The 25,518-nt window shown below is 42.6% G+C and overlaps 2 protein-coding genes across 4 annotated transcripts in view; one reads left to right on the forward strand and one right to left on the reverse strand.

Annotated features, from left to right (window-relative positions):
* SON (SON DNA and RNA binding protein) overlaps nucleotides 1-17,791 on the reverse strand; it is a 34,914-nt gene extending 17,123 nt beyond the window's left edge. For 2 of the 3 annotated variants that reach the window (XM_065741714.1, XM_065741715.1), the window contains exons 1-5: nucleotides 17,402-17,788; nucleotides 16,528-16,694; nucleotides 4,441-14,280; nucleotides 3,089-3,249; nucleotides 903-1,043 (exon numbers count right to left, since the gene is read on the reverse strand). In XM_065741714.1, coding sequence (XP_065597786.1) covers nucleotides 903-1,043; nucleotides 3,089-3,249; nucleotides 4,441-14,280; nucleotides 16,528-16,694; nucleotides 17,402-17,496 — 10,404 coding nt within the window. In that variant the 5' untranslated portion in view covers nucleotides 17,497-17,788. Of the gene's footprint in view, nucleotides 1-902; nucleotides 1,044-3,088; nucleotides 3,250-4,440; nucleotides 14,281-16,527; nucleotides 16,695-17,401 lie in introns of all 3 variants that reach the window. The other variant, XM_065741716.1, reaches the window with a different exon arrangement.
* A 2,500-nt stretch (nucleotides 17,792-20,291) lies between these two features.
* GART (phosphoribosylglycinamide formyltransferase, phosphoribosylglycinamide synthetase, phosphoribosylaminoimidazole synthetase) overlaps nucleotides 20,292-25,518 on the forward strand; it is a 35,403-nt gene continuing 30,176 nt past the window's right edge. The window contains exons 1-2 of the mRNA XM_065741717.1: nucleotides 20,292-20,365; nucleotides 21,838-21,978. The gene's annotated coding sequence lies outside the window, so the exon portion shown is untranslated. The remainder of the gene's footprint in view (nucleotides 20,366-21,837; nucleotides 21,979-25,518) is intronic.

The following is a 25,518-nucleotide window of genomic DNA, read 5'->3' on the forward strand; positions in this document are numbered from 1 at the left end:
TCTTGCATAATTATGTTATTACTACTTCTTTTGTATACACCATAAACTGCATTTTCACATAAAAACAAACTTCTGTTTTCACTGAGCATATTAATACTTTTATATTAACCAGTAAAATTAAGGCAGACTTTCATGAGCACAAAAAATTCTTATCATGCAGTTGAAAAAACTTCTAACTTCAAAACTCTAACTCATGCTTCAAAGCACACAGATCCAGATAAATAAGAAGGAAAAGTCCCTCATTTTGTTCTTTCCAGCATGCTGATATCCTGAAAATGTCAACACAAGTTCTAACAAAATCAAAAGCAGCCCTGAACGAAGGTGTTTAATGGGACATTTACATGCTCTTAATAACAGGCAACATTAGCAGAGATTTTTCTAATGGCTAATCCAAAAATTCATATAACATGTTTTTCCTTTTGTTAACACTTATGATCTACTGCATTAGCAGACACAGAACACAAGAGTGTGCGCAAACTTAATGGCATACTGTTACTCAGAACTCTTTGTAATGCTTTTAGAATTTTGTGTTGCATCTAAAAGAAAACTAATACTTTGCTAAAGCTTTTTCCAATTCCAGTGCTGTCTGCAAATTCATTTTTTTGCACTGAAAATGTGAAGCGAAACTGATCCCCTCTATGTTAACTTCAGGTTTGAATGCTGTAAAAAAAAAAAAAAAGACAAAAAAGCCTTAATCCAACTATGGAAATCTACTGTAATATCATGGGCTGCAGGTAAGTTTCTTTTTGTAACAAGTCTACTTTTAATGACATTTAAGCATAATTGCACCAAGATTATCAATTGTTGTTTTAATTTTATCTATAACTATTGGTCCTTATTAAAATTTTAGTATTTTAAAATTAAGTGAATTTCTAAAAACTACAAATTATGGAAGTACTCACACTTAAGTTGAAAAAAATAGGTTTGGGTTCATTGAGCTTAAAGGGGTGATTATAGAAAGGACGTTCTTCCTCCTCTTCATCAGAAACATGAGGTTTATTCACTATCACATCATCTGTGCTTTGAGCAATCTTCTTGCATTTCTGAAAAAGAGAAAAGAAGGAGAGGGGTGAAGATATCACTTACGAATAAATTTACATCTTTCAACTAAAACAGAAAAAATGACTGAGAAAATCTTGCAGGAATGTCACAGATACGTATGCGCATTTGAATTCCTATACACATTATCAAACACCTACTTAAGCTTGCTCGGCACTCATGGAGCAAATAATTTCACAGACAAACTGTTTAATATTTTCAGAAGTATACTGTAGAAGTAGATGCACAGTGTCAGCTTCAAAATGTGTTTATAGAGTTGCAAGCAATTCAGAGATCACTGGCTACCTGGCACCCCATGTAATATATTAGGAATTACAGTACATATAGCCTGTAAGATCACGCAGCTACTACACAGAAAAATCTGAGAATTAGTGATTACTAATATAGCCTGAATTTCACCAGCAATGCAGGAACCTAGTCAGAAGCAATTGCCTAGAAGATCACATTCTTCTGAAATATTTTATGAGGTTGGCCAGGTACCCAAGACATCCCTACGTTCTATTCAGCAGCAGTCTGACCTAAGAAAAAACAATATAAGTACAGCAGACATCCAGCAGCTGAGAGGGTGAACCCACAATTCTAGAAAGGCTAGAATTATGACCAAAGCCAGATAACCAACTGCACTTCATTGTTACTGGTAGTAACTACAACTGAGACAGTCCAAAATGAATTTGAGAACACTTTAGTATCACGCTTCCATTATGTTCCCATTTATGAAACATACTCTTACAAGACATCTGAGGACATTGTCTTGTCTGATTCTAGTTCAAGTTCATAATCATTTTAAGTCACATCTATCTCATGACCTGACTGCTGACATGTAAGGAGCAAACAGCTCCATCTCTAAAATCAAGACACAGTTCACACTGTTTTCATCAGTCATTATTAATAAAGATTCCTATGCTCTTCTATGCCTCCCAACAATGATTTGAACAAGCTTTATGCAGCACAAAAAACCTACATTACTCAAAGGCCTAACCAACCAAACGTATTACCTATAGCCATAGGATGGTTCCCAGTTAAGTTGAAGCAGTTTATCTTTTCTCTACATGATGTAACCTGCAGAGCAGCCAGCTTCTCAAAAAGCTGAACAGGTTCTGGAAGGTTTCTCCCTTGGACACATTATCATAGGATGATGGCCTGAACTGTTTCTGAGGCTACTTTTGACTCATCAGAACACATTAATCACTAAATTCCCACACAAAGAAAGGCCAAGCAAGGAGAGTTTTTTGTCCCAGATGAGCAACAGTTGCACTGAATATTGGGTCAGGTTACGTGCAGAAGCACTCAACACATCTGTACAACCTCAGCTCTTTTTTTTAATTTTTATTTCTTTAAACCAACAAGTACTTCTGCTTCCACTATCCACAAACAACAAAGGGATTACTTTCCAGCAATTAGACATCGTATGATTTCAGATTTTACTTCCACGAATAAGAACATTTTCAGAACTATCACACTAACGTTGTGGCACAGCTACAGTATCGACAAGAAGCAATTTCTTCCCCGCAATCAAAACAAAAACATCCCACTCATATGCTGAAATTGCAACAGAGGCACTGCAACAGTAACTTTTGCACTGAAAGTTTCTTGAAACACATATAAAATTACACAGAACTACTGAAGCAGGTATTAAATATTTAAATAACAGAAGTAACTAACAACACTACAAACAAGAACTAGAACTGAAAGCCCTGTTTTATTTTTCAGTGTTCTGCTTTCTTTGTTGTGAATTTTATTAAAGGGACTGCAAGAAAAACTACCAGCATGTAAAAATTACAACAGAACTAAAACCAAAAAAAAACCCACAAGAACTGGAATTTGCACATTTATACAGAATTCTAAAGCATGTTTGCATGACCAAAAAAAACAAAAATGAAACAAACAAAAACCTACAGCTCTATACAGAGTGCAAGTTCGAACCACAAGCCGGCTTTCACTGAGTGCAGAACACAGAGTAACAGCTTGCCCAGCAGTCACGAAAAACAATTTGCTTATTTTCAGGTTTAGTACTGTTATTCTCACTTACCTCAGTGAGCTCCTTTAATGTATCTCTTGACGACTTCTGACTGGCTTTGTCATCTTTCTTTTGAGACAACATAGGCATCAGGCTTGGTGGTAAAGGAACGCCTGACTTCGCACACATGGCAGCTGCGTTAGCTTTGGCTATTTCAAGCAGCTGGGCCTTGTCTAAAAAAAATGTTGAAGAAAAATTATCAGGATTTTTGCAAATCCTTGTTCCAATAACAAATATTTCTATCAAACTAAGCAAAGTATTTAAAAAATTACTTTCACTGTGCATTTTTATGCTCTGTAAGAATAACCGAAATCTCAGTTCCTCACTCCAGAGCTACACCCTGAAGTACATTCACTGTAGTTTGTACATACAAAAGCGTTTATCCACAAAACTAAAGAAGTTCAACAATGTCAGCTCTCCTTCGTAATACTCAAAATGTTTTTTCTTTCTTCAAAAATAAATCTGTGAAACTAAAGCTGTGTGGTACTACAAAAGGAATAAAAGAAACAACAAAACTACATGCAACACTGCTTTTTAACTTCTATTATCTAGATCCTTCCTCAGATTTCCAAATCCCAAGCTGAAGAATGCTGGGTTGTTTGGGTTTACTTTGTTTTGTTTGTTTGTTTTTGTTAAGATTTAAAAATGTGTTAATTTGTTTATACTAAAAAGCTGAGAGTATAATTCCGTATATTAACTTAGCTGGGAGTATCTGAAAATTCAATTTTTATATAAGTAATCATAGAAAATGTAATCTCATCTAAAGATTCAAAAGTACAATTAAAAAGCTTATTCAAGCCCATAGAATTATGCAGTATAGAACATCAAACCTCCATATCACATACTTGATTAATAGTTCAACAATACCTGTCTTAATATACCAAAGCTTCTGAATAAGTAACACGAAAGTGGAAAAAAAGATAATAGCAGGAAAAATGAGTTAATAGTCAATCAACACCAGAGCTAAAAATTCTCAAACTGGCACTTACTGTCACGTTCTTTCATTCTCAGCTAGTTCTCAGGAAAACCAGAATCTCAAAACTTTCTTACAGATTTATACGCCTTTTAATAAACAGTTAAAATGAAATGCGTTCCCCAAGAATACAAAAGACTACTTTTGTGTAAATACATTAAACACATTAAAGCAAAAGATAAGTCCTCGTTTTAACTGCGCTTTCATCCAATTGGATGGCATAAATTCAGTGCCACCATGAAAATTTCCTCACTGCAAGCTACTGCTTAAAAATAACGCAGAAAATTACTTAAAAAAAATCTTTATGAATCCTATAGAAATGTTAAAATTAGACTAAGTAAACAAACAATTATCTAGCCATAGATTCACCACAAATAAAATATTCACTTACCCAAGTCTGTAAGGCGTTTCGGTGACCTGCTTGAAAATCTTTCTGATGATCTGGACCTACGACGATCAGGTGATCTGCTGTAACCTCTTCTTCTCCCTGAAGACCTTGATCGCCGTAGGCGAATTGGTGACCTACTAGAGCTCCGTCTTCTTCCTCTTGACCTCGATCGCCTTTGACGAAGAGGTGTTCGACTCCTGCTCCGTAATCTCAGTGATATCCTACGATCTCTCGAATCCGATCTTCGCCTTCTTCTATCAGCAGATCTTGATCTGTTTCTCTGAGATCTTCTGCGCCTGTCTCTCGATAAAGAGCGTCGCCTTCTTGATGCTGACCTTGACCTACTTCTTCTTCTGTGCCTTGAACGTGACAATGAACTAGACCGAGAACGACGATTAGATTTTGATCTTGATGCTCTTCTACGTGTTACTGATCTAGAGCGATTCCGTCTAGAGCGAGATTCTGTATCATATCTCTGGGATCTGCGCTGAGAAGACCTGGAGCGTCTGCTTCTAGATCTCCGTGAAGACTCTTTGTCTGCTGTTTTGTCAATAGATTTTGATCGACTCCTTTGGCGAGCAGTGGACCTGGAACGTCTACGTCTAGATCTCCGTGAGGACTCTTTGTCTGCTGTCTTTTCAACAGATGCTGACCGACTCATTTGTCGAGCAGTGGATCTGGAGCGCCTATGTCTAGACCTTCGTGAAGAGTCTTTGTCTGCTGCTTTGTCAACGGATGTGGACCTGGAGCGTCTATGTCTAGACCTCCGTGAAGACTCTTTGTCTGCTGCTTTGTCAACAGATGGGGATCGACTCATTTGGCGAGTAGGAGACTTTGAGGGCCTACTTCTAGACCTTTGTGAAGACTCTCTATCAGACATTTTTTCAGCAGATTCAGATCGAGATTTCTCACGTTCAGAAGATTCAGATCGTCTACTTTCAGTCATAAAAGAGGAGTCCTGCCCCTCTGACTTCTCAAGAGGTACAGAAGGCGATCCCTCATGTTTATCGTCAACAGCCACAGAGGGTTCCATATCCTCAACTTCTTCACCAGTGGTAGACCTTGACTCATGGTCATCTGATGATGTCGAATCTCTTCGTTCAGCTGTCAAGGACGGTTCCACATCTTCTCCTTCTTCACCAGTAGTAGACCTTGATTCACGGCCATCAGGGGATGTGGAACGTCTGTGTTCAGCTGTCAAAGACAGCTCCATATCCTCTGCTTCTTCACCAGTGGTAGATCTTGAATCTTGTTCATCAGAGGATGTAGAGTCTCTTCGTTCAGCTGTCAAAGAGGGTTCCACATCATCTGCATCTTCACCAGCAGTAGACCTTGATTCACATTCATCTGAAGACGTGGAGTGTCTACGCTCAGCTGTCAAGGAGAGCTCTTGGTCCTCTGCTTCTTCACCAGTGGTTGACCTTGACTCACGTCCATCAGGAGACACAGAATGCCTGTGTTCAGCTGCTAAAGGCTCCAAATCCTCTATTTCTTCACCAGCCGTAGACCTTGAATCACGTTCATCAGAGGACACAGAGTCTCTACGTTCAGCAACCAAGGAGGTCTCATGGTCCTCTGCTTCTTCAGCAGTGGTGGACCTTGACTCACGCTCATCAGAAGATGTGGAGTCTCTTCGTTTCCCTGTCAAGGAGGGTTCCACATCCTCTACTTCTTCCCCAGCAGTAGACCTTGAATCATGCTCATCAGAAGAAATGGAGGATCTACGTTCCATTGTCAAAGGCTGCTCTGAATATTCTGCCTCTTCACCGACACTAGATCTTGACTCATGCTCATCAGAAGATGTGGAGTGCCTATGTTCAGATGTCAAAGAGGGCTCGCGATCCTCCATTTCCTCATCTATGAGGGATTTCTCATCATGTCCCTCAGGGGTAACGGATCGTCCATGTTCAAAAGTTACAGAGGACTCCAAACCATCTTCCCCCATGGGAGATTTCACCTCATGGCTCTCATGATATGGGGACATGGAATGTCTACATTCAGATGTCAAAGAAGGCTCTAGATCACCAGGAACAGATTTCACACTGTTACCACCAGGAGACATGGAGCACCCACTTTCAGGCATTGAAGGTATCACATCATCCATTTTTTCAACAGGGATGGATTTCAAGTCACTGACATCTGGGGACACAGAGCCTCTATCATTTAATGCTGAAGGCTCAGAATCACCTACTTGTCCAGAAGTGAGGAATCTCAACTCCTGACTATCAGGGGATGCTGTATGTTCACTTTCGGATGTTGGAGAAAACTCTTGAACATCTTTTTGAACAGTGGTGAATCTTACCTCCTGGCTTTCAAAAGACAAGTAATGGTCACGTTCAGATGTCAAAGAAGAATCCACATCTTCTGTTTTATCACCATGAGTTGATCTTGATTCATAACCTTCAAGAGACACGGTGTGTTCGTTCTCGTATGTCTGAGAAGGCTCCTCACCCTCTACTTTTTCAGCAGGGCTAGAGGGCAGCTCCTCCTGAACTTCAGGGGACGTGGCACATTCACCTTCAGACATCAGAGACAGCTCCTGCACCTCTGTTTTTCCAACAGCAGTAGACTGCAACTCCTGGCCATCAGTGGACACTGAACTTTCACTTTCAGATGTTTCAGAAGGTTCTCTCATTTCCTCTTTTTCAACAGGACTGGATCTCAAATCACGGCCCTCAGGAGATACATCATACTCATTTTCAGACAGCATAGAACACTCCTGCACTTCTGTTTTTTCAGCAAAAGAAGATGATAACTCCTGCCCTCTAGGAACTGCAACATACTCACTACCTGATATTACAGAAGGCTCCTGCACTGTTTCAGCAGGAATGGCTATCATATTCTGGCCCTCAGGAGATCCATCATATTCATTTTCAGACACTGAAGAATGCATCTGTACCTCTGTTTTTTCAGCAGGCAGAGTTTGTAATGCCTGGTCCGCGGAGCATACAGCATATTCATTGTCAGCTGCTACAGAAGGTTCCTGCATCTCTAACTTCTCAGGAGAGCTAGCTCTTAACTCCTGGCACTTCCAGGATATTGTATATTCATTTTCAGATGTTAGAGCAGTCTCTTCCCCTTCAGTCTTTTCAAACGCAGGTGTCAGCAACTCCTGGCGCTCAAGAGACACTGGACATCTTTCTTCAGGAATCAGATAACATTCCTGTACCTCTGCTTTTTCAACAGGGGCTGTTGTCAACTCTGGACCAGGAAGGCCCACAGTATATTCATTTCCAGGCACCTGTGAAGGATCCTCTACACCAACTTTCTGTGAAGAAGTGGGTGTCAACTCATGATCATCAGAGGAAACAGAACGCCTACTTTCTAGTATCACAGGTTGTACTTCCTGTACCTGTATTTCTTCGACAGAGGAAGATCTCAATTGATGATCGTCAGGAGAAGCAATGCATTTCTGCTGAGAGGGCGAGCTTGACTTCTGCACTTCTACGTTTTCAGTCTGAGTAGCTGTCAATTCATGACTATCAGACAGTATGAAAACACCTTCAGATGTCCGACAAGGAACTGTGGCCTGTAATTTTTCAACAGGTGTGCTTATCAAATCCACAGTATCAGAAGACTCTGATAATCCACTTTTCAATTGATGAGGAGGCCTTTGCAACTCTAGTCTTTCTGCGTTGGGTTTCAATTCATGGCCTTCTGGAAACGCAGAACACCTAAATTCTGACGCCAGAGACAGCTCTGCACATTTTGTTTTCTCAGAGTAATTGTACTTTGACTCATGGCCATCATGGCACAACGGAATTCCACTCTCAGACAAAGCTGATTCTGTAACCTCTACTTGTTCAGTGGGAAAATGTCCTGATTTGTGCATTTCAGAAGTCTTAAAGTAGCCAACTCCAAGTACTTGTGAAGATGCTGAACCATCTAAATCTTTCTCAACAGATGAACTTGACTCATGAGCTTCAGAAGTCTTGCAGCTTTGTCCTACAGTAGTCATAAAAGCTTGTTTTATTTTCGCAGATGAAGTGTGGTCAACTGTGATCTCAACAGGACTACACTCAGATGCCAGGGAAGCAGTGGGAGCTTTTACTTTTCCAACAGGAGACTGTAAGGATGTACCTTCAGACACCAACGGGAACTCCCCTATCTGTGTACTAAAGCTAGATTCCAATTCATGTCTGTCAGGAGTCTGGAAGCATACACTATCAGAAGCCAGACAAGGCACCTCCATCTGGCCCTGTGGAACTGGTAAGGAGACTGACTCATGGAAATCACAGCTTGTAACTTCAGGCGCTAAAAAAGGTTTTTGAACTTCTGCTGTTTCAAAAGGCGGTGACCTTGTCTCAGTGCCATCAGCCAATTCAGCAGATCCACTTTGAGGCACTTGCAGAAACTTCTGGGGCTCTGTATTTTCAGCTGGGATGTGTTTCAATTCATGACCATCAGAAAGTACACTTCCAGGCATCAGAGAAAATCTTTGAACCTCCACATTTCCAGAGGATGTGGAGACTGACTTGCAGTCATCAGCAGATACAGAGCATCCACTCTCACTTGTCAAAATAGGCTCTGGACCCTCAATTTCTTTGAGAGATGTAGATCTTGACTCATTTTGATGGGATACGGAGAGATGAAATTCTGTTACTGAAGGTGTCTCTGGATCTCTCTTTTCAACAGGTAAGGACACAGAACTGGATGCTGAGAATGTAAGATCAGGTAGTAATGAAGAATCCAGAGTCGCAGTTTTTTCTGCTGGCATGGATCCTAAGTCTGAGTCATAAAGTGTGGCTGTCCCATTTTCAGAGGTCACAGAAACCTGTGTTTCTTCCACAGGCATGGAACACTGCTCTTGATCATCTGAGGTTTTGGAGCTATCAAGTTCAGGTATCACTGATGGCTGTGGACCATCCATTTTTTCAACAGATGAGCTTGTCTCAAGACTCTCAACAGTTTTGGAAAATTCACTTCCAGATGGTGGTGGCAGCTCTGGACCATTTACTCCTTCAAGAGACAAAGCTACTGACATGGGACCATTAGAGGACTTGGAGGAGCTTATTTCACTTGTGACAGGTTCAGAATCATCTACTTTTTCTTGTTCAGAAGAGTCCACATGCTTTCTACTGCACTTTGCGGAGGCTAACTTACTTGCTCTTTTTTCTACAGATTTTGACCTTGATTTAAGACTGTCAGAGGATTTTGAACGCTTCCGTTTGGATTTCTTTGAAGACTCTTTGCGTTTTTTTTCTACAGACCTAGACCTAGACTTGTAACGCTCAGAAGACTTCGAGCGACGACGCTTAGATTTTCGTGAAGACTCTTTCTTTTTTTCCACTGACTTGGACCTAGATTTATAACGGTCAGATGACTTTGAGCGCTGACGCTTTGATTTCCTTGATGATTGTTTTCGATCTCTTTTTTCTACTGATCTGGACCTAGACTTGTAATGGTCGGAAGACTTGGAGCGCTGACGTTTCGATCTCCTTAGAGATGTCTTACGACCCCTCTTCTCTACAGATCTAGACCTAGATTTTGAACGATCAGAGGAACCAGACCCTCTATGTCTGAACCTCCATGAATATTCTTTGCCCCCTCTCTTTTCTGATGACCTGGATCTAGACTTAGAATGGTCAGAGGACCTGGAACGTCTGCGCCGGGATCTCCAGGAGGACAATCTGCTCCCTCTCTTTTCTACTGACTGCGATTTAGACCTGTAACGGTCAGAAGACCTGGAACGTCTGCGTGCAGACCTTCGGGTCTTTTCCACTGACCTGGACTTAGATCGGTAGCGATCAGATGATCGGGAACGTCTGCGTCCAGACCTTCGGGTCTTATCCACTGACCTGGACTTGGATCTGTAGCGATCAGATGACCTGGAACGCCCACGCCTGGACCTTCGGGTCTTTTCCACTGACCTGGACTTAGACCTGTAGCGATCAGAAGATCTGGAACGCCCACGCCTGGACCTTCGGGAGGACAGTCTGCTCCCTCTCTTTTCTGCTGATCTGGACTTTGATCTGTAGCGGTCAGAAGATCTGGAACGTCTGCGTCTGGATCTTCGGGAAGATAACCTGCTCTCTCTCTTTTCCACAGATCTGGATTTAGACCGGTAGCGGTCAGATGACCTGGAACGTCCACGTCCAGACCTTCTAGTCTTTTCCACTGACCTGGACTTAGATCGGTAGCGGTCAGATGACCTGGAACGTCTGCGTCTGGATCTTCGCGAAGACACTCTCCTCTCTCTCTTCTCCACAGACCGGGATCTAGATTTGGAATGCTTTTTTCTGGAATCTGAATAGTTTCTGCTCCTAGATCGTGCTCTTTTAGAAGTTAAACGCCTGGAAGTAGAGCGTGACCTTGATTTTTTTTTCCGCTTCCTAGACCTGGACTGGGACTTAGACCGACTCCGTTTTTGTTTCTTTGCATCGTGTTTACTTTTTTCACTGGTTCTATGGCTGCTTTTTTCAATAACTTTCTCAAGTCTCATTAACGTCTCCCTCATTCGTGCTGCCACATCAGGTTGCACATCAGATGTTTCTGAATCTCTTGTTTCAGATGCCTCTTCTGCAGCCACTTCTTTGTCAGCCTCTGCTTGCGGAACTGCTTCCAACTGGCTGGCCTCTTCCACAAGTACTGGAACTACTTCTGTAACAGTCTCAGGTACTGGAGCTGCTTCCAAATTTTTTGTGTCTGCCTCCAACCCCTCAACTGCCTCTGCATCTTTCAGCTCTACAACAGTCTCAGAAATATGAGCTGCTTCCAAATCTTTTGCATCCCTGATTATTTCAGACTCAGGAGTCCCTGTTGAATCTTCCACAGTTGCAGCATGCAAAGAACTAAAAATTGTTTCTGAAGGTACTCCAGATTGTGTTGCAATTTCTTTATCACTCAGTGCTATAAAAGGCTCCAATGGTATAGCCTGCTCCGAATCTTTCTTTTCAGCAACTAACTTACATTCTGGAGCCAGACTGGGCATGTTCACATCTTCCATTTGTTGACACTGCTCCCCTTCTGAATACTGTACTTCTGCAGCCACTTCATGTTCCAGCACTGCCCCCATATCTTTTGTGTCCTCTGGTTTTGAAACTGCTTCAGAAGATTTCACTTCAGCAGCTCTCCAGATTTCTGCAGCCTCTTCTGTACTTTTCCATTCTGCAGTAGGTTTGTCTTCTAGAACTGTTTGTGTGCATTCTTGCATTTCAGTGTGCAAGTGTTGTGGAACAGACTCTACATGCTGTTTTGCTATAGTGAATGCTTCTGAAGCATCTTCTAAAACATTAATCTCTGCCACACTTCCGTATTTTTGGGAAGTTTCCAAATCTTGGATGCCCATGTGCACCTCAGGCTCTTTGACTATTTCAGAACCTTTCATTTCTGCTGCTGCAGACTCCTTCATACTTTCCAACCTCACTTCCCCAGCCTCTGATGCTGGCTCCAAATATTTTGCTTTCATTCCTTTCTCAATTCCTGAAGCTTCTTCCAAACCTACATCAATCACAGACGAAAACTCAGTCTTTTCTTCGTCTGTCTTCCTTGTTGAAACTGTATACTCTATATCAGATCCCTGAGTTATCACATCTGTCAAAATCTCAGATTGAAAAGTTCCTTTCAAGTCTCTCACTTCTGTCACTGTTTCTTCTGCTCTTGGGAAAGACTCTAATACTGCTTCTGAATTGACTACTTTTTGCTCCTGCAAAGGTTCTGGAGTAGTTTTAGAATGCTGTAGTACTTCGAAAGCATTGGATTCTGTTTCAGTTTTGTTTGACTTACTTCCAGACTCATACTCCACAGCTGTTCCCAAATCTCCCAAGCATACAGATTTTAAATTTGTATCTGAAGTTTTCATTGTCACTGTTTGAACAGGTTCTAGTACTCTTTCTGTGCTCCCTTCTTTTGCTTTGTTCAGATCTTCCACCTCAGGTATCAGTGTTGTTCCCCAGTCTTGCATCTGTGTCCTTGTTTTGGATCCCACAGACATTTCCAAATTTTTCATCTCTGTCAAACACGAAGTTTTTGAACCTGTTTCCACATCTCTTACATCTGCAACTGCCTCAGCTTCTGGCAAGCTGCCTCTCACTTCTGCAACAGTAGAACTTCCAACTACTTCAAAATCTTTTCTCTCCCCTGCAAACTCAGTTTGTAAGGTTGCCTCCAATCCTCTCATACTTGTCATGATCTCAGACTGCGAGACTATACAACTTTCTGTTTTGCTTGCAAAAAAAGGTCCTCCAACTGCTTCCAAGTGTGCTGTTTCTCGCTCTGCAGCTGTTTTCATATGCATCATTGCTGCCGGTGACTCAGGCACAATAACTGGTTCCATCCTGCCACTAGAACGTTCTTCTGAAGATCTCATGCTTTCAATTTGCAAAGACAGTGAAGCTGCTCTATCTATGTCTTCTTTCTGCAAAGACTGGGGAGCTGCTTCCAAACCTCTCAAAACATTACTACTTCCCAACTGTAGAGCAACTGGAAGTGTTTGGGGAACATGGGTCTGCACAGCAGGTTCTGCAATTACTTGTAAACCTTTTGCCACTGCAATGACATTCACATCTGTCAAGCTTTGCGTTTCTGTTAAGAATGTAGACTGCGGTGACACTTCTGAAGCTTTCAACAGTGTTGCAGGATCTGAAGTTCCTTTCACATCCATAACTGCCTCTGAAGTTTTTGGCTTTAACAGAACTTCTTCCAAAGGTCTCACATTTTCCATGTGCACAGAGACTCTAACTGGTTCAACATCCTTCACTTCTTGAATAGTCCCTGATGTCAGGGGTGTTTTGGCTCTTATAATTTCCACCTCGGTCACAGCAGTTTCTACAGGTACTTCAAAAGAATGTTGCAAAGCTGCATCATTTTTCACATCTCCCATCACAACTACAGGTTCCAAGGCTGCTTTCAAGATACCTGAACCCTCCATGGAGCTGCACTGTGTCCCTCTCAAATTACCAGATACAACTGGTAATTCAGTTGCTCCTGGAATTCTCACTTCTCCCGTGGCTACAGACATGTCAGTTACCTTCACAGTATCCAGATCTGCCTGATTTGCAGACTTAGGAATTGTCACATTACTTGTCAAATACATAGATTCTGAAGTTGTTTCTAACTCTTTAGAGCCTCCCAGTGCCATAGACTTCAGAGTTGCTTCTGAATGTGTCAATACTTCCATGGTATTAGATGCCAAACTTGTATCCAAAGTTTTTACTTCTGAAGGTAAAACTAATTTCTGAAATTCAGATTTAGTGGCAACTCCAGACAGGATGCTAGTTGAAGCAACACTTCCAGTAACAAAAAAATCACCCTTTTCGCTCATATTAACAGCTACAGGATAAATATTTTCATGAGACTGTTTAATTTGTTCTTCTCTAGTGCAAATTTCTGTTTGAGTCATAATAACGTTTTGTTGAATAGTAAATTGGCCACCTTCTAAATTAAACTGAGGATCTGTTGCACATAAAGTCCCCTTCTCACTTTCAAGATTTTCCATACATGGCTGAGAATCAGTTCTCATCTGAGAAGTAAGTCCTAAAGCTTGTCTATCAAGCTCCACATTTGCCTGTAAGGACAGTTCTTTTGGCTGTATATGGACAGCCAGACTTGCATCTCCAGATCCCCCATGCTGCACACTCAGTGTGGAGCCTGATTTCTCTGGAATCAAGTGAGAAGCAGGCTGTGAGTCTGCAGATTCTCCACGACGTGCACTCAACTTTGACTCCTTTGGCTGCTTTTTATGCTTTTTCTCTTTCTTCCTTTTCTTCTTCTTTTTCTTCTTCTTCTTGCTTTTGTGCTTTTTGTTTTTCTTTGATTTTTTTCTAGGAATTTCATCTTCACCTTCAGCAGTAGAGCTTCTTTTTGTAGACTGAGTGCTAATGCTCACAGTAGTTTTGTCTACATCTAGAAAAAATGATATTTTCCTTATAAATATTATTAAAATTAAAGGTTATTTTAGACAAGTAATCAAATACACGGAAAAGGTACAAAAATATTTTAACTTGACATCCATGTCTTCCTCACTAAACTATCATACACCACCACCAAACTTTCCTTCTTCTACCCTCTTGCACTGTTAGTAAAAATAAAATAATTCTGTTTAAAAAGTTTTCAATTCTTCAAAATTTTAGTCAGTTCTTCATGGTAAGTAACACAGTTCCACTAGGGACATGATTCTTTCCAACAAGTGGTTTGATGCACCTTCACCTATATGCAACACATCAATACATTCTCCCAGGAGAGAGGTGGAAGACACGTTTTTAAACTACAGCAAGCTGGAGATGAAAATTAAAAAATAACTCAAATTTTCCAGGCAAATTATCTAAGTGGTGGTATGCTTAATGCAGAAAATGCAGACGATTACTTCCTAGTATGCTTTACGAAGTCTTATTAGTACAACTTCTCAGTGAATTCAATACTATCAGTGTGTTAGAAGTGACCTAAACATATTTACTAATTAAGTTCCTCACTGACCAATAACATTCTTCAAGTGTCTTTGAGGAAACAGCATCTACTGCCTCACTTCTTAATCGGCTTTAAAATACTGTGAAGAAGTAGAAGCTTAAACCTGACTGCAGTTGCTACATTAGATTGTTAGTCTTCTCTCAATCTAGTCACATTTTCATGAGAAAGACACTTATTTTATTGGAAAACTTTGTTAAACTTTAGCTAAACATTCAGGTCTACTTGCATATCATATTAAATAATTATATTTTACTGGGAATTGCGGAGATACGGACTGTCCAGTTATAATCCATCTGTGATTAGAAAGGGTACTCTTTCAAGCAAACAGTAAAAAACATACAAAAAATTGTTGGCAACTGCACTAAACCAATATGACTAAGATCACATAAACACATCTTAAATAGCTTTAAGCAGTCACACATTAAAAAAAATTAACAGTTTCCAACAACATTGCTGAGAACGCAATTAAAGATGATAATGGAGAAGTTAAATGAACTTTTCTACACAGCACTTTCAGATAATCTGTGGATTTAAAGCAACATTAACGGCACAAACCTTGGATTAAGTTCATCAACTTCAGGATTAATACATATCACTTATTTACTACTATGTTAGCTTGCCTCATTCTTTCACAGCAAAACAAGAAAAACACAAATAAAATAGATACCAACCTAAGCACTGCTTTTACAACATAGCTGTAAGAATACTGAAAATGCTCAAGGTAAACAAACCACTATTCATATAAAGAAAGAAGTAATGCCGAAATGTTGCAAATAACATATTTGAAATAAACAATTTATGTCACTGTTTCCTACACTGCAACTTACAAAGTCAGTCTGGAACTATACTTACCAAGTACATAGCAACCACCTATGTTTTAAATTAACAAAAAAAAGAAAAATCAAAAGTGCAATAATTACATCTTTCATCTCAGTGACTGTCTTGATTTGGGGATTTTACAGAAAAAAACTGATCTCATGAAAAGGGATACTCAAACAACTTTTTGAATAATAAATCCAGTAATTTATTGATGTTTGAACTCCTACATAACTATTTCTTAATCTTGGGAATACTGCAATTTGAGTATCTACAGCTTAAAGCTAAGTGCCTTATTCATTTTAGAACAACAAGCATCTTATTCTGACAGATCGGTTAATCAATCACAGTTCTGAATTCTAATAAATGACTTTTAGAAAACAATCTCACACACCAACCCAAAATAACACAACAAACAATCCTTCTATACACATCAATACCAGCTTTCTTAGTAAGAACTGCATATCAAGACCCCAAGGCAGGTACATTAAAATCAAAGCATAAAACACAGTGTACCAACAAACACCTTTTTCTATATTTTTTCTATGTAATATTATTTTTTTATTGCTATCGTAAAGGACAGAAAAGAAAAATAACAATTTTACACTCTAATTAACGCTTTCATAAATTAACAATTTTTTTCTTTTCTTTTAGTTCTTTTCAGTTATGTATCTCTGTCCATTTGTGGTTGTAAATCACAGTAGACAAAAAAAATACTTAACAAACATTACAATAAACACGTAACTTGTCAGATGAAGTTCAGTGAAAAAAGCAACATTGAAAAGTACTTTTTTGTCTCTGTAAAAATGATTTAAGAACTACAACAACCTTCTTAACAAGAACGTATTTGCCAAATGTGTTTTCATTTACCTGATTTGCTCTGCAGTCCTGTATCAAGGGCTCCAGAGAGCACTTCCTCTATTTTCTGCACTATCTGATCATTCTGACGACTCCCAGCACCAGCAACAGTGTCATCTGAAGGGTTGGCTTGCTCAGCTGGGATTGTGTCACCATTGGGCTGGCCTTCTACCTTTCCACTAACCAAAAAAAATATCAACATAATACAAGCAGTTTTGAGCCTTTTTCGACCTTTTAATTCACACACATTTATAACACTGAGCCCTTCAACATAACATTTTAGCTTCCTGAAGATGCCACAGTTTTAGTGGAACACCTCCTTTTTAATTAACTTCCAATGGAACACCTTGTGACAACTCAATACAACGCACAAGACAGCAAAATGTGTCCTATAACGAGTAAAGCCCCACGCTTTATGATACCAGCTATACAGGCCCCTCAACTCCCATCACAAAGTACCCATCACACAATCTTTCCTAGCACATTTTGCTTGCTTTCTGAGATAAGGCTGTGAAAAACAATGGGGCGAAATTAAAAGGAATCAGAACAGCAAGACAAACCGAACAAACCACGCTCGCCTTTTCCCATCCGTTCACAAACGTGAAGTCAACGCAGAAATCTCGCCCGTGGAAATGGAAGATACCACTCGCCCGCCCCTCTCCCTCTCGGCTGCTTTCGCTGAAGACGCTCGCAAGACCGCAAGCCCACCAGATCCCACCACGTCGCAGCTAACACGACCCGTGCGAGCCCCAGGCCCGGTCCGCCTCCCGCCGTCCCGAGGCGGAGCCCGCGCACCGCTCAGCCCTCCCTCTTCCGCGCTAGGCCCAGGCGCGATCGCGGCCTAGGCCGCTCCTCCTTCCCCCGCCGCCCCGGCGCGGCTCGTTACCCGCCGTGCTGCTGCTGCTGCTGCTGCTCCTCCTGGATCTCCCGGAATTTGTTAACCACGAAAGACCGAAAGATCTGCTCGATATTAGTCGCCATGACAGCGTTAACGCGCCGGCCCCCCCGCGCGCCGTTCCTTCCTGCCGAGAAGCGAGGCCTCCGATATCCCACAATGCACCGCGGCAGCGGGCGGACGAAAGCCCCCCCTGACGCGCTCGCCGTGTGCCCTCACGCTATTGGCTGCCCTCACGGCAGGACGTAACGCACACGGGGGCGGGCTGCAGCGGGCTCCCGCAGGGCCGCTCTAGCACTCGGCAAAAACCATAGAGCGGCAGGGCCCCGTCTGGCTTCCGGTGTGGGGGGGCGGGGGCGCTGTCTCGTGTCTCAGTGAAGTCCGCCGTTTCCCCTCCCCCCGGCGGTAGTGTGCCGCCATGTTGGTGCTCTTACCCTTCCCTCCTCCCCCCCACCCCCCTCAGCCCGCCAACGGTTCCCCCTCTCGACCCCACCGATCAGCACAGCCCCGACGAGCGGCCCAGGCCCTGCCTTCCCCTCCTCCCCCCCGCCGTGCAATGGCCGTAACGATTATTCGTTTAACGTAACCGTTAAACGCTGCCACGCAGAACACCCCCGCACAAACACAGGCGCGCACCCCCCCATACTCCCCACCGCCCGGTGTCGGCCGCTCGCAGCTCGCGAACCGCAACGCCGCGCCTCGGCCGCCGGGGAGAGCGGCGAGGAGGGGGGCGGCGGAGGGCTCCGTGATGGCCGCGCTCCATGCCCCCCTCGCGTAGCACACCCTCCCCCACCCCCACGCACCCCCCCCACAACCCTCCCCGCGCGCTCCCCCCCGTCGCGATGGCGGTCGCCTCCGGGTGCGAGAGCCGGGCGGGCCTCCTCTTCGCAGCCACTCACCTCGTCGAGGGCCCGAGCGGCGGCGGCGGCGTTGGGGCCATGGTGGGCTGAGGCGCGTGGCTGTGCGAGCCGGCGGGCTCGGGGCCCGTGGGGGTGGGTGGGAGCGATGCCATTGGTTTCCATGGAGCGGGGCCAAGCCCCGCGCCTCCGCCGCCCCGCGTGTAGCGCGCAGGCAGCGCCTAGCAGGGGGGCCTGCCCGCGCACGAGTGCTGCATCACACGGCCCGGCGCCGCGCTGTCCTCACTCAGCGAGCGGCTCCATGCGAAAGGAGCCCTCCCCCTCCGCCGCCGGGCCGGGCAGCTCGGCTGTGACACGCACATGTGCTCCGGGGGCTGGCGGCGGGCGCCCCGCGGGATGGGGAGGGGGGAGAAGGAACAAAGAAAAGAGAGGGGAATGCCCTTTTCATTGTGAGTAAAGAGCACCCGAAAGCTGTGTGTCGTCTGAGGGGTTTTGCTGGGGTTGAGACGTTCTGGGGATCCCTCTTGCCGCTCCTAAAGCAGTTCTTGAGTAAACGTGTGTACAGATCCCGCTTTGCCATTCTCAGTCCTTTAAAACACCGCGGTCCTGGAAGACCCCCACCATTTCACCCCCGTAGGTTTCCTTCTCATTCCCCGAAGTTGTAACCGAACAGGTTAGTTTACCTGAAATAATATAAAAAACCCCTCAAAACTTAGGGGAAACTTAATGGTTGCAGGGGTTCCTATTCGAGTCAGCTTACAATTTAATATGGTTTAATAACAAGACCCTTGATTAGCAGAGTTGCTGTTTATTGAGTATTGCTGGGAAGTGGCCTGCTTTAATATGAACATTATAAAAATAATGGGTTTGGTAATTGGATCGATTTGCTTACTTGTATATTGAGTTATAACACAAAGCAGTTATATTTTTTGCAAATAAGGGTAACCTTTCATGCCATGCGACGTTAATATAATTTAGGTATTATTGATATTTCTGATATTCAATGAGCTAAAGAGTGAAAATGCTTCACTCGATCTGTTTCACGTATCTAGATTTCCCTCATGTGGATGGTCTTCAGGAATGGAGCCCTTCTCAACTAAGTTAATTTCTTCAAAGTAGTTTAACTGCACAGATAGCCCCATCAGAGTAGGCCTCTCAAAAGGAGTAGAGCACAACAGAAAACAGAGATTTTAATGAATGCTGTGTCTCTCGCTCTGGCTGCCTAAAAATGAACAGAAAACACTAACTACAAACATCACTATTGGCAGATAGGAGGATCCACAGCCTCATAGGAAAAATAATCACTCCTTTTTTATTTTATTTGCTGATAAATCAGAAAAACATCCTTAGTTATACACCTTCACTCAGATAGGTGCTGATTTGTCTTTTAAATGAAGCCTTTCGTGGAACTTGTCACAACCGGAGATATTGTTCCTGATACATTTTGCATTCAGTTTGCAAACCAAGCCTTAGGATACTTTGCCCATAAGCAGTTCTGATGCTGTCAGCGCTAGTTTAAAAAGTATCTATTTGCGTTCCTTTTGAAAGAAGAACCAAAGTTGTGCTACAACATGTAAATAATATTTATAAAATCTGTATTTCATAAGCTAATTTCAAAGAAAATGAGGTTTTGACATTGGGGAGAACAAACCTAAGGGTCAAATTGACTAAAAGTTGTCTAGTGCTCTTTGGTTGCATTAATACAGACCTAAGGGTTGCTCCTATCCTGCACTTAAAGCTGTTTAGGGCATTTCTAGCTGAGAGGGCATACAGACAAACTCATCCTCCTAATTAGTGCACTCTGGAGCCACACTCCCGAGGCAAAACCATACATTCATCTCCGCCTAAGTACGGCTTCTCAGGTGGATCTCTCACTTGCTGGACCCAGTAGCTCGCCGACACGGGGACGAAGATATTTCCATAATATCTAAGACGCTAAGAAGTTAAAACCAAAAGCCCATTCCTTGATGTCCGAACCACAGTTTTCCTTTCCCTTCTCAGCCCCCGCCCCGGCCCCACGCGACGCCCCCTGGGTACTGTAGTTTTGGGCGGCGCGGCGGAGCATGCCTTCCCCATCCTTAAAATCCCCCCGAAGAAAGTAAGTGTTTCTCTCCCTCTGCAGAAGGCCGCGCGGCGCGGGCCGTGCGGGCAGTCCGCTCTGCGGGTCCGCCTGCTCGGCCGGGCCTTGACCGCCGAGGAGAGGCGGAGGGGCGAGGCGGCGGCGGAGGGGCCATGTGCTCCCGCTGCCCGCGATGCAAAATGGCGGGGTCTGGCCCCTGTCAGGAGCCGAGCGTTTCACCCACGCGCTGCGATAAGGAGCGCTGTGAAGCGGTGGCTGCTGCTGGTTGTCCCATTTTCGTTTAAAACGCCTGCCTCCTCTCCCAGTGTACTTTGGGAGCACTTGTTACCTAACTTTGCTGAATGTGCCGCAGTTTAAGTTATTTTAAAGTGCATGCAGTTGTTCCTCATGCGCTTTTCCCTCTGTTTGGCTTCAGAAAAAAGTGGTGAAATATTTGCTTTAAAGTAAATATTCAACTTTTGACTTTTCTTGCAGTGGACTTTGTCTGACTTTAGTTTTAGCTTCGGTGTTTGCAAAGCGGGGGGCTCACCAACCAACTTCAGTATTGGTCTTTTTTTATTTTCCTCTGGTAATCTGTCTAGTGGAAGCCTGAAATTAATGAGCATACTGAGTACATACTTCATTGTTTATAGTCAAAACAGAAAGGATATTCCTTACCTCAGCCTCCCTGTCCCTTCTGGTTCTTGCCCAGTATTTCCTAGTATACTATATGTATATATATATTTCCAGACCTCTATGGAAACATGGAGGGCTTTCGGCTTCTTCGCAGTCCCAGTCATCCAAATTTAGTGTCTTGGGGCAGGGAGAACAACAACCCCATTAACTTCTTATTTGTAGTATTGAGATACCTGGTAATGGTTTTCCTAGGAAATATGCAATCCAGCTGTTTGGAGGATAGCACCTGTCTCAAAGGTACTTGGTTCAGGCCATGGAAGATCCATGGTTTATTCCTGCAGGCTTTTGGGGGGGCAGAAGTGAATCATAAGTGAAGAACCTGATTTTGGAGATTGCTGAACTGAAATATTCAGCAAAATAAGTTATTGAAATCTGAGGAAATTAAATGTTATAGCTCAAAGGCAGTATCGGTTTCCACAAGTACAAGCCACATGCTATCCTATTTTAAACTTGCAGCTGCATTGTGTTTTGTCAATTCTGCCTGTTGAGGCATTGTGGCTGTTTGTCTCAATACCTTGCATCACACCAGCAGAGCTGCCTGCACAATTGGCGCTGTGACTTTATTCTGGAAATTGATCCCTTTTAGAAACATCCTCTTCCCCACCCAGGTCTGATTCCCTGGTGTGACTGTCCCTGTGTCTATAAGCAGGCTGGGGCAAAAGGTGAAACGGGCAGTTAGGTGAGGAGGTGCACTGTGAAGTGGTGTTTGTTACCAGGGGTGTTGTGGCTCCTTGAACATTAATCAAGCGATCTTAGGGTCCTGTTCATTTCCTTTTTGTAATTATGACTTTTCTGAGTTACTATTTTGGTGTTAGTTTTCCAGCATTATTGGCTTTCTGATCTTTGTGACTGCACACATTTGGCACCCAGGCAAGACGCTGGAGGTGGAAAAGAGAGTGGGACCCATAGCAAGGCTGCATTAGCAAGGACCAGCACAAGCCATCTGTGAAACACCGGTAGATCAACCTATAGCCTGCACATTTCTGCTTGTATTTTCTTATCCAAGTTTGAACAGGGTACAGAAGCTGACAAAGGTTCACTGAGAAGGCCAGCTGGAAGCTTTCCTTCTATGTTCTGAGATCTTTGTGCATAAAGCTTTTTCCTTTAGTCTAAGGTTTGATGAGAAGAGCTTTTTTTTTTTCAGGCAGTGAGAGGTATGGGCTTGATGATGCCAGGTTTGAATTCTGTGTATTCGAACTAAATGCTATCACTGCTGAACCATTTTATAGCTGTTTTATAACTTTTCCACTAGGAAAAGTTGGAGTTAAGATACTGCAGATTTGGACCATATATTTTGTATAAAGAAACCTGACTGCCTGCATCAGGTTATCACAGTCCCAGTGTTGGAAAGTTCAAGTATTGCAGCTTTTAATTAGATAGTGGGTGAGGTTAAACGTTACATGTGCAGTGATGCAGTAGATTGCTGCAGCTTAAAAAGCAGGTGTTGTCATCTAGCTCTTTCTGCCCATCTCTGTTGTCCCATCTCTTTGTTTTCAGTGCCTGGATTATTGGCTGAATTGATGACAGAAATCTGTTTGGAGGGGGACGGGTGGTACTGTGGTATAGCTTAGGGAGTTTGCGTGTGGTAATTATCATAGAAGAAATGATCTAGTTTGTGGATGGCATTTGGTTATTTGAAAATGAATTGTTTACTCCTGGATTAATGACAAAGTAAAAAGTGTCACTCTTGGAATTTTTCATTTTTAATGACAGATACGTACAATTCCTCGTAAGTATATTGCTAAGTATCTCCAGCTGTTATGTGGGAGACCAAGGTTTGATTCCCTGACAGGGAGGTACATAATACTTTGGAGAACATACGGCATGGCTTCACCAAGGGCAAATCCTGTTTGATCAGCATAGTGGCCTATAATGGTATCACTCCATCAATGGACAATAGAGGAGCCACTGATGTCATCTACTGGACTTCTGTAAGGTTTTTGACAATGTATTCCGCAATATCCTTCTCTCCAAGTTGGAAAGATATGGGTTTGATGGGTGGACTGTTCAGAGGACGAAGCACTGGCTGTAGGATCAAGTCCAGAGAGTGGTGGTCAAGTGGCTCAATGTCGGGATGGAGATCAGTGTTGAGCGGTGTCCCCAGGGATCAGTGCTGGGACCAATACTCTTTAAGATCTTTGTCAATACAAGCTGGGGGATTAAATGATTGAGCACAGCCCTGCCAAAAAATACCTGGGGGTACTAGTGGATGGCAAGGTGGACATGAACCAGGAATGTCCCCTCACAGCCCAGAAAGCCAACCATATCCTGAGCTGCATCAAAAGAAGTGTGGCAAGCAGGTGGAGGGATGTCATCCTGCCCCTCTATCCTGCACTGGTGAGGCCTTACCTGGAGTAATGTGTCCAGATATGGAGTCCTCAGTACAGGAGAGACATGGACTTGATGGAGTGCATCCAGGGGAGTGCCACAAAAACGGTAAAGGACAGGCTGAAAAAGCTGGGACTGTTCAACCAGCAGAAGAGAAGGCTCCAAGGTGACTTGATAGCGGCCTTTCAGTATCTAAACGGGAGCTAGCTGCAGGAAGGAAGGGGACAGAGTCTTTAGCAGGGTCTGTGATGACAGAACAAGGGGAGGTGGCTTCAAGCGTAAAAAGGGGAGATTTAGGTTGGATATGAAGAAATAGTCTTTTATAGTGAGAGTGCTGAGGCTCTGAAACAGGTTGCACAGTGATGTGGTTGCTGCTTTGTAGAAACTTTCAAGGTGAAGCTCTGCCAGGACCTTTTCAAGCTGATACAGCTGTGCATGTCCCTATTCATTGCAGGGAAATTGGACTAGATTAACTTTTAAGGTTCCCTTCCAATTCTAGGAATTCTATGATTTTATGATATTGCTGTGTAGTGGAGGGCCTAACTGCATCTTTACAATCAATGTGAAAAAGAAAGGCTGCCACTACTGGATTTGGGCCCACTAAACTGAAATTGACAACAGAAGAAGTTCTTGTCAAGCTGCATCCCTAAACTAAAGTTGATAGGATTCCATTTGGGAGATGCACAGATAAGTTGAGTTCCTGCAACTAAAACAGATGACTGAAACACTTTTTTTTTTTCTCACATTTTATTGCAGAATCATTACATTTCATTTAGAATGTATGATATGTGGTTTATTCCATTTAACTGCCCCCATGTACAATTTTATGTTGTGTTATATATATGTGTGTGTGTGTGTGTGTTATATATATATATATATTATTTTTGGCTGACAACTATTAGGATATGCTACTTTTAGGAAAGAAAAAGGATTATTTGATTGATTCGTCAGTAGGGTGAGTTTCTTCATCTGAGAGCAGTTTCAATGAATCTTGATGCCTTTCCTGCTATTTTTATGCAGGAGTCTTAATGAAGCATGAATGTGCATCATGCATCATATTCTTCCAAACTGTTGATATACATGGGAGTATGCACAGCATCATTTCTAAATAGAGAATGTTTATGATCAGTGAATATTTTTCAACTGCAAAAATAATTTGAGAGAGGCAGAATCTATTCTGAATATGCAGGAACAGCAAAGTGGGCTGCTAATGCTCTGTAAAGTTTTTGCTGCTCATTTCTCAGCCATTTATATATGAGTTTCTGTTCTGTTTTCCCACCTAGAATGACCTGTCCAATGGCTAGGCATACAGTGTTATCAGTGGGGCGGTAATACTGGAGCAGGACACTACATTTTAACTAGAGGCTGCTTTTCTCCTTTCTCTTTTCATTCCTGAACTCCTGAGCATTACTTTCTTCAGACCAGCAGCACATAGGATAGTGTAAGTATGTTCTCCATTTTGGTTTGGAACTCTGCATTCCATTCTGATACACCTGCAAAAAGGAAGCTGTCATGTATATTTCAACTTAGTGTTACTGCTTAATGATGACTGTGAACTGCACTAAAAACACCCTTGCTGGATTAAGTGGAGGACAGCTGTCTGCTACATTATGTTTATTCTTTTTTGCCCTAGGTTACTGTCTTTATCTAACACATCCCTTCAATGTAGCCAGCCTCTTATTCTTATATATATATATATAGTGGGTTTTTTTTGCTTAACTTGTAATATCAAAGAGATTTACTGTAACTTTGCCTCTCAAATAGTTTCTCATAACTGTTAATTTTTACTCCAGGGTATTTTTTTCTTATTTTAAAGCATACATTATTGCAACTGCAATATGTATTTTGTCTAACATTTTAGTAGAAAGCTATTGGTCTCCTCCAACCTGAAATTGCACTTAAATTTTAATTCTAATGTATTTAGTACATTGTTAAAAACTCAGAGTTGATTGTCTGTATTTTGTCGTTTTATTCATGTTTCTTTTGTCTTAATTTTGATCGGATGTTTTGCCTAAAATGATCATTCTCTGAACAAATCATTCCTTTGTTAATGGGTTAAAATAGATAAAGAAATGGCATGGGAGTGCCTTCTAAAATGTATGGGGGCTGAAATGTGTTACAGAGGACTTGAGTTTAATAACCAGCTCAGTGTGTGCATTGCACATGCC

The sequence above is a fragment of the Cyrtonyx montezumae genome, unplaced genomic scaffold (genome assembly GCF_038088225.1).
Source record: "Cyrtonyx montezumae isolate F1298 unplaced genomic scaffold, pur_monq_1.0 scaffold_3, whole genome shotgun sequence".
NCBI classification, from domain to species: domain Eukaryota; kingdom Metazoa; phylum Chordata; class Aves; order Galliformes; family Odontophoridae; genus Cyrtonyx; species Cyrtonyx montezumae.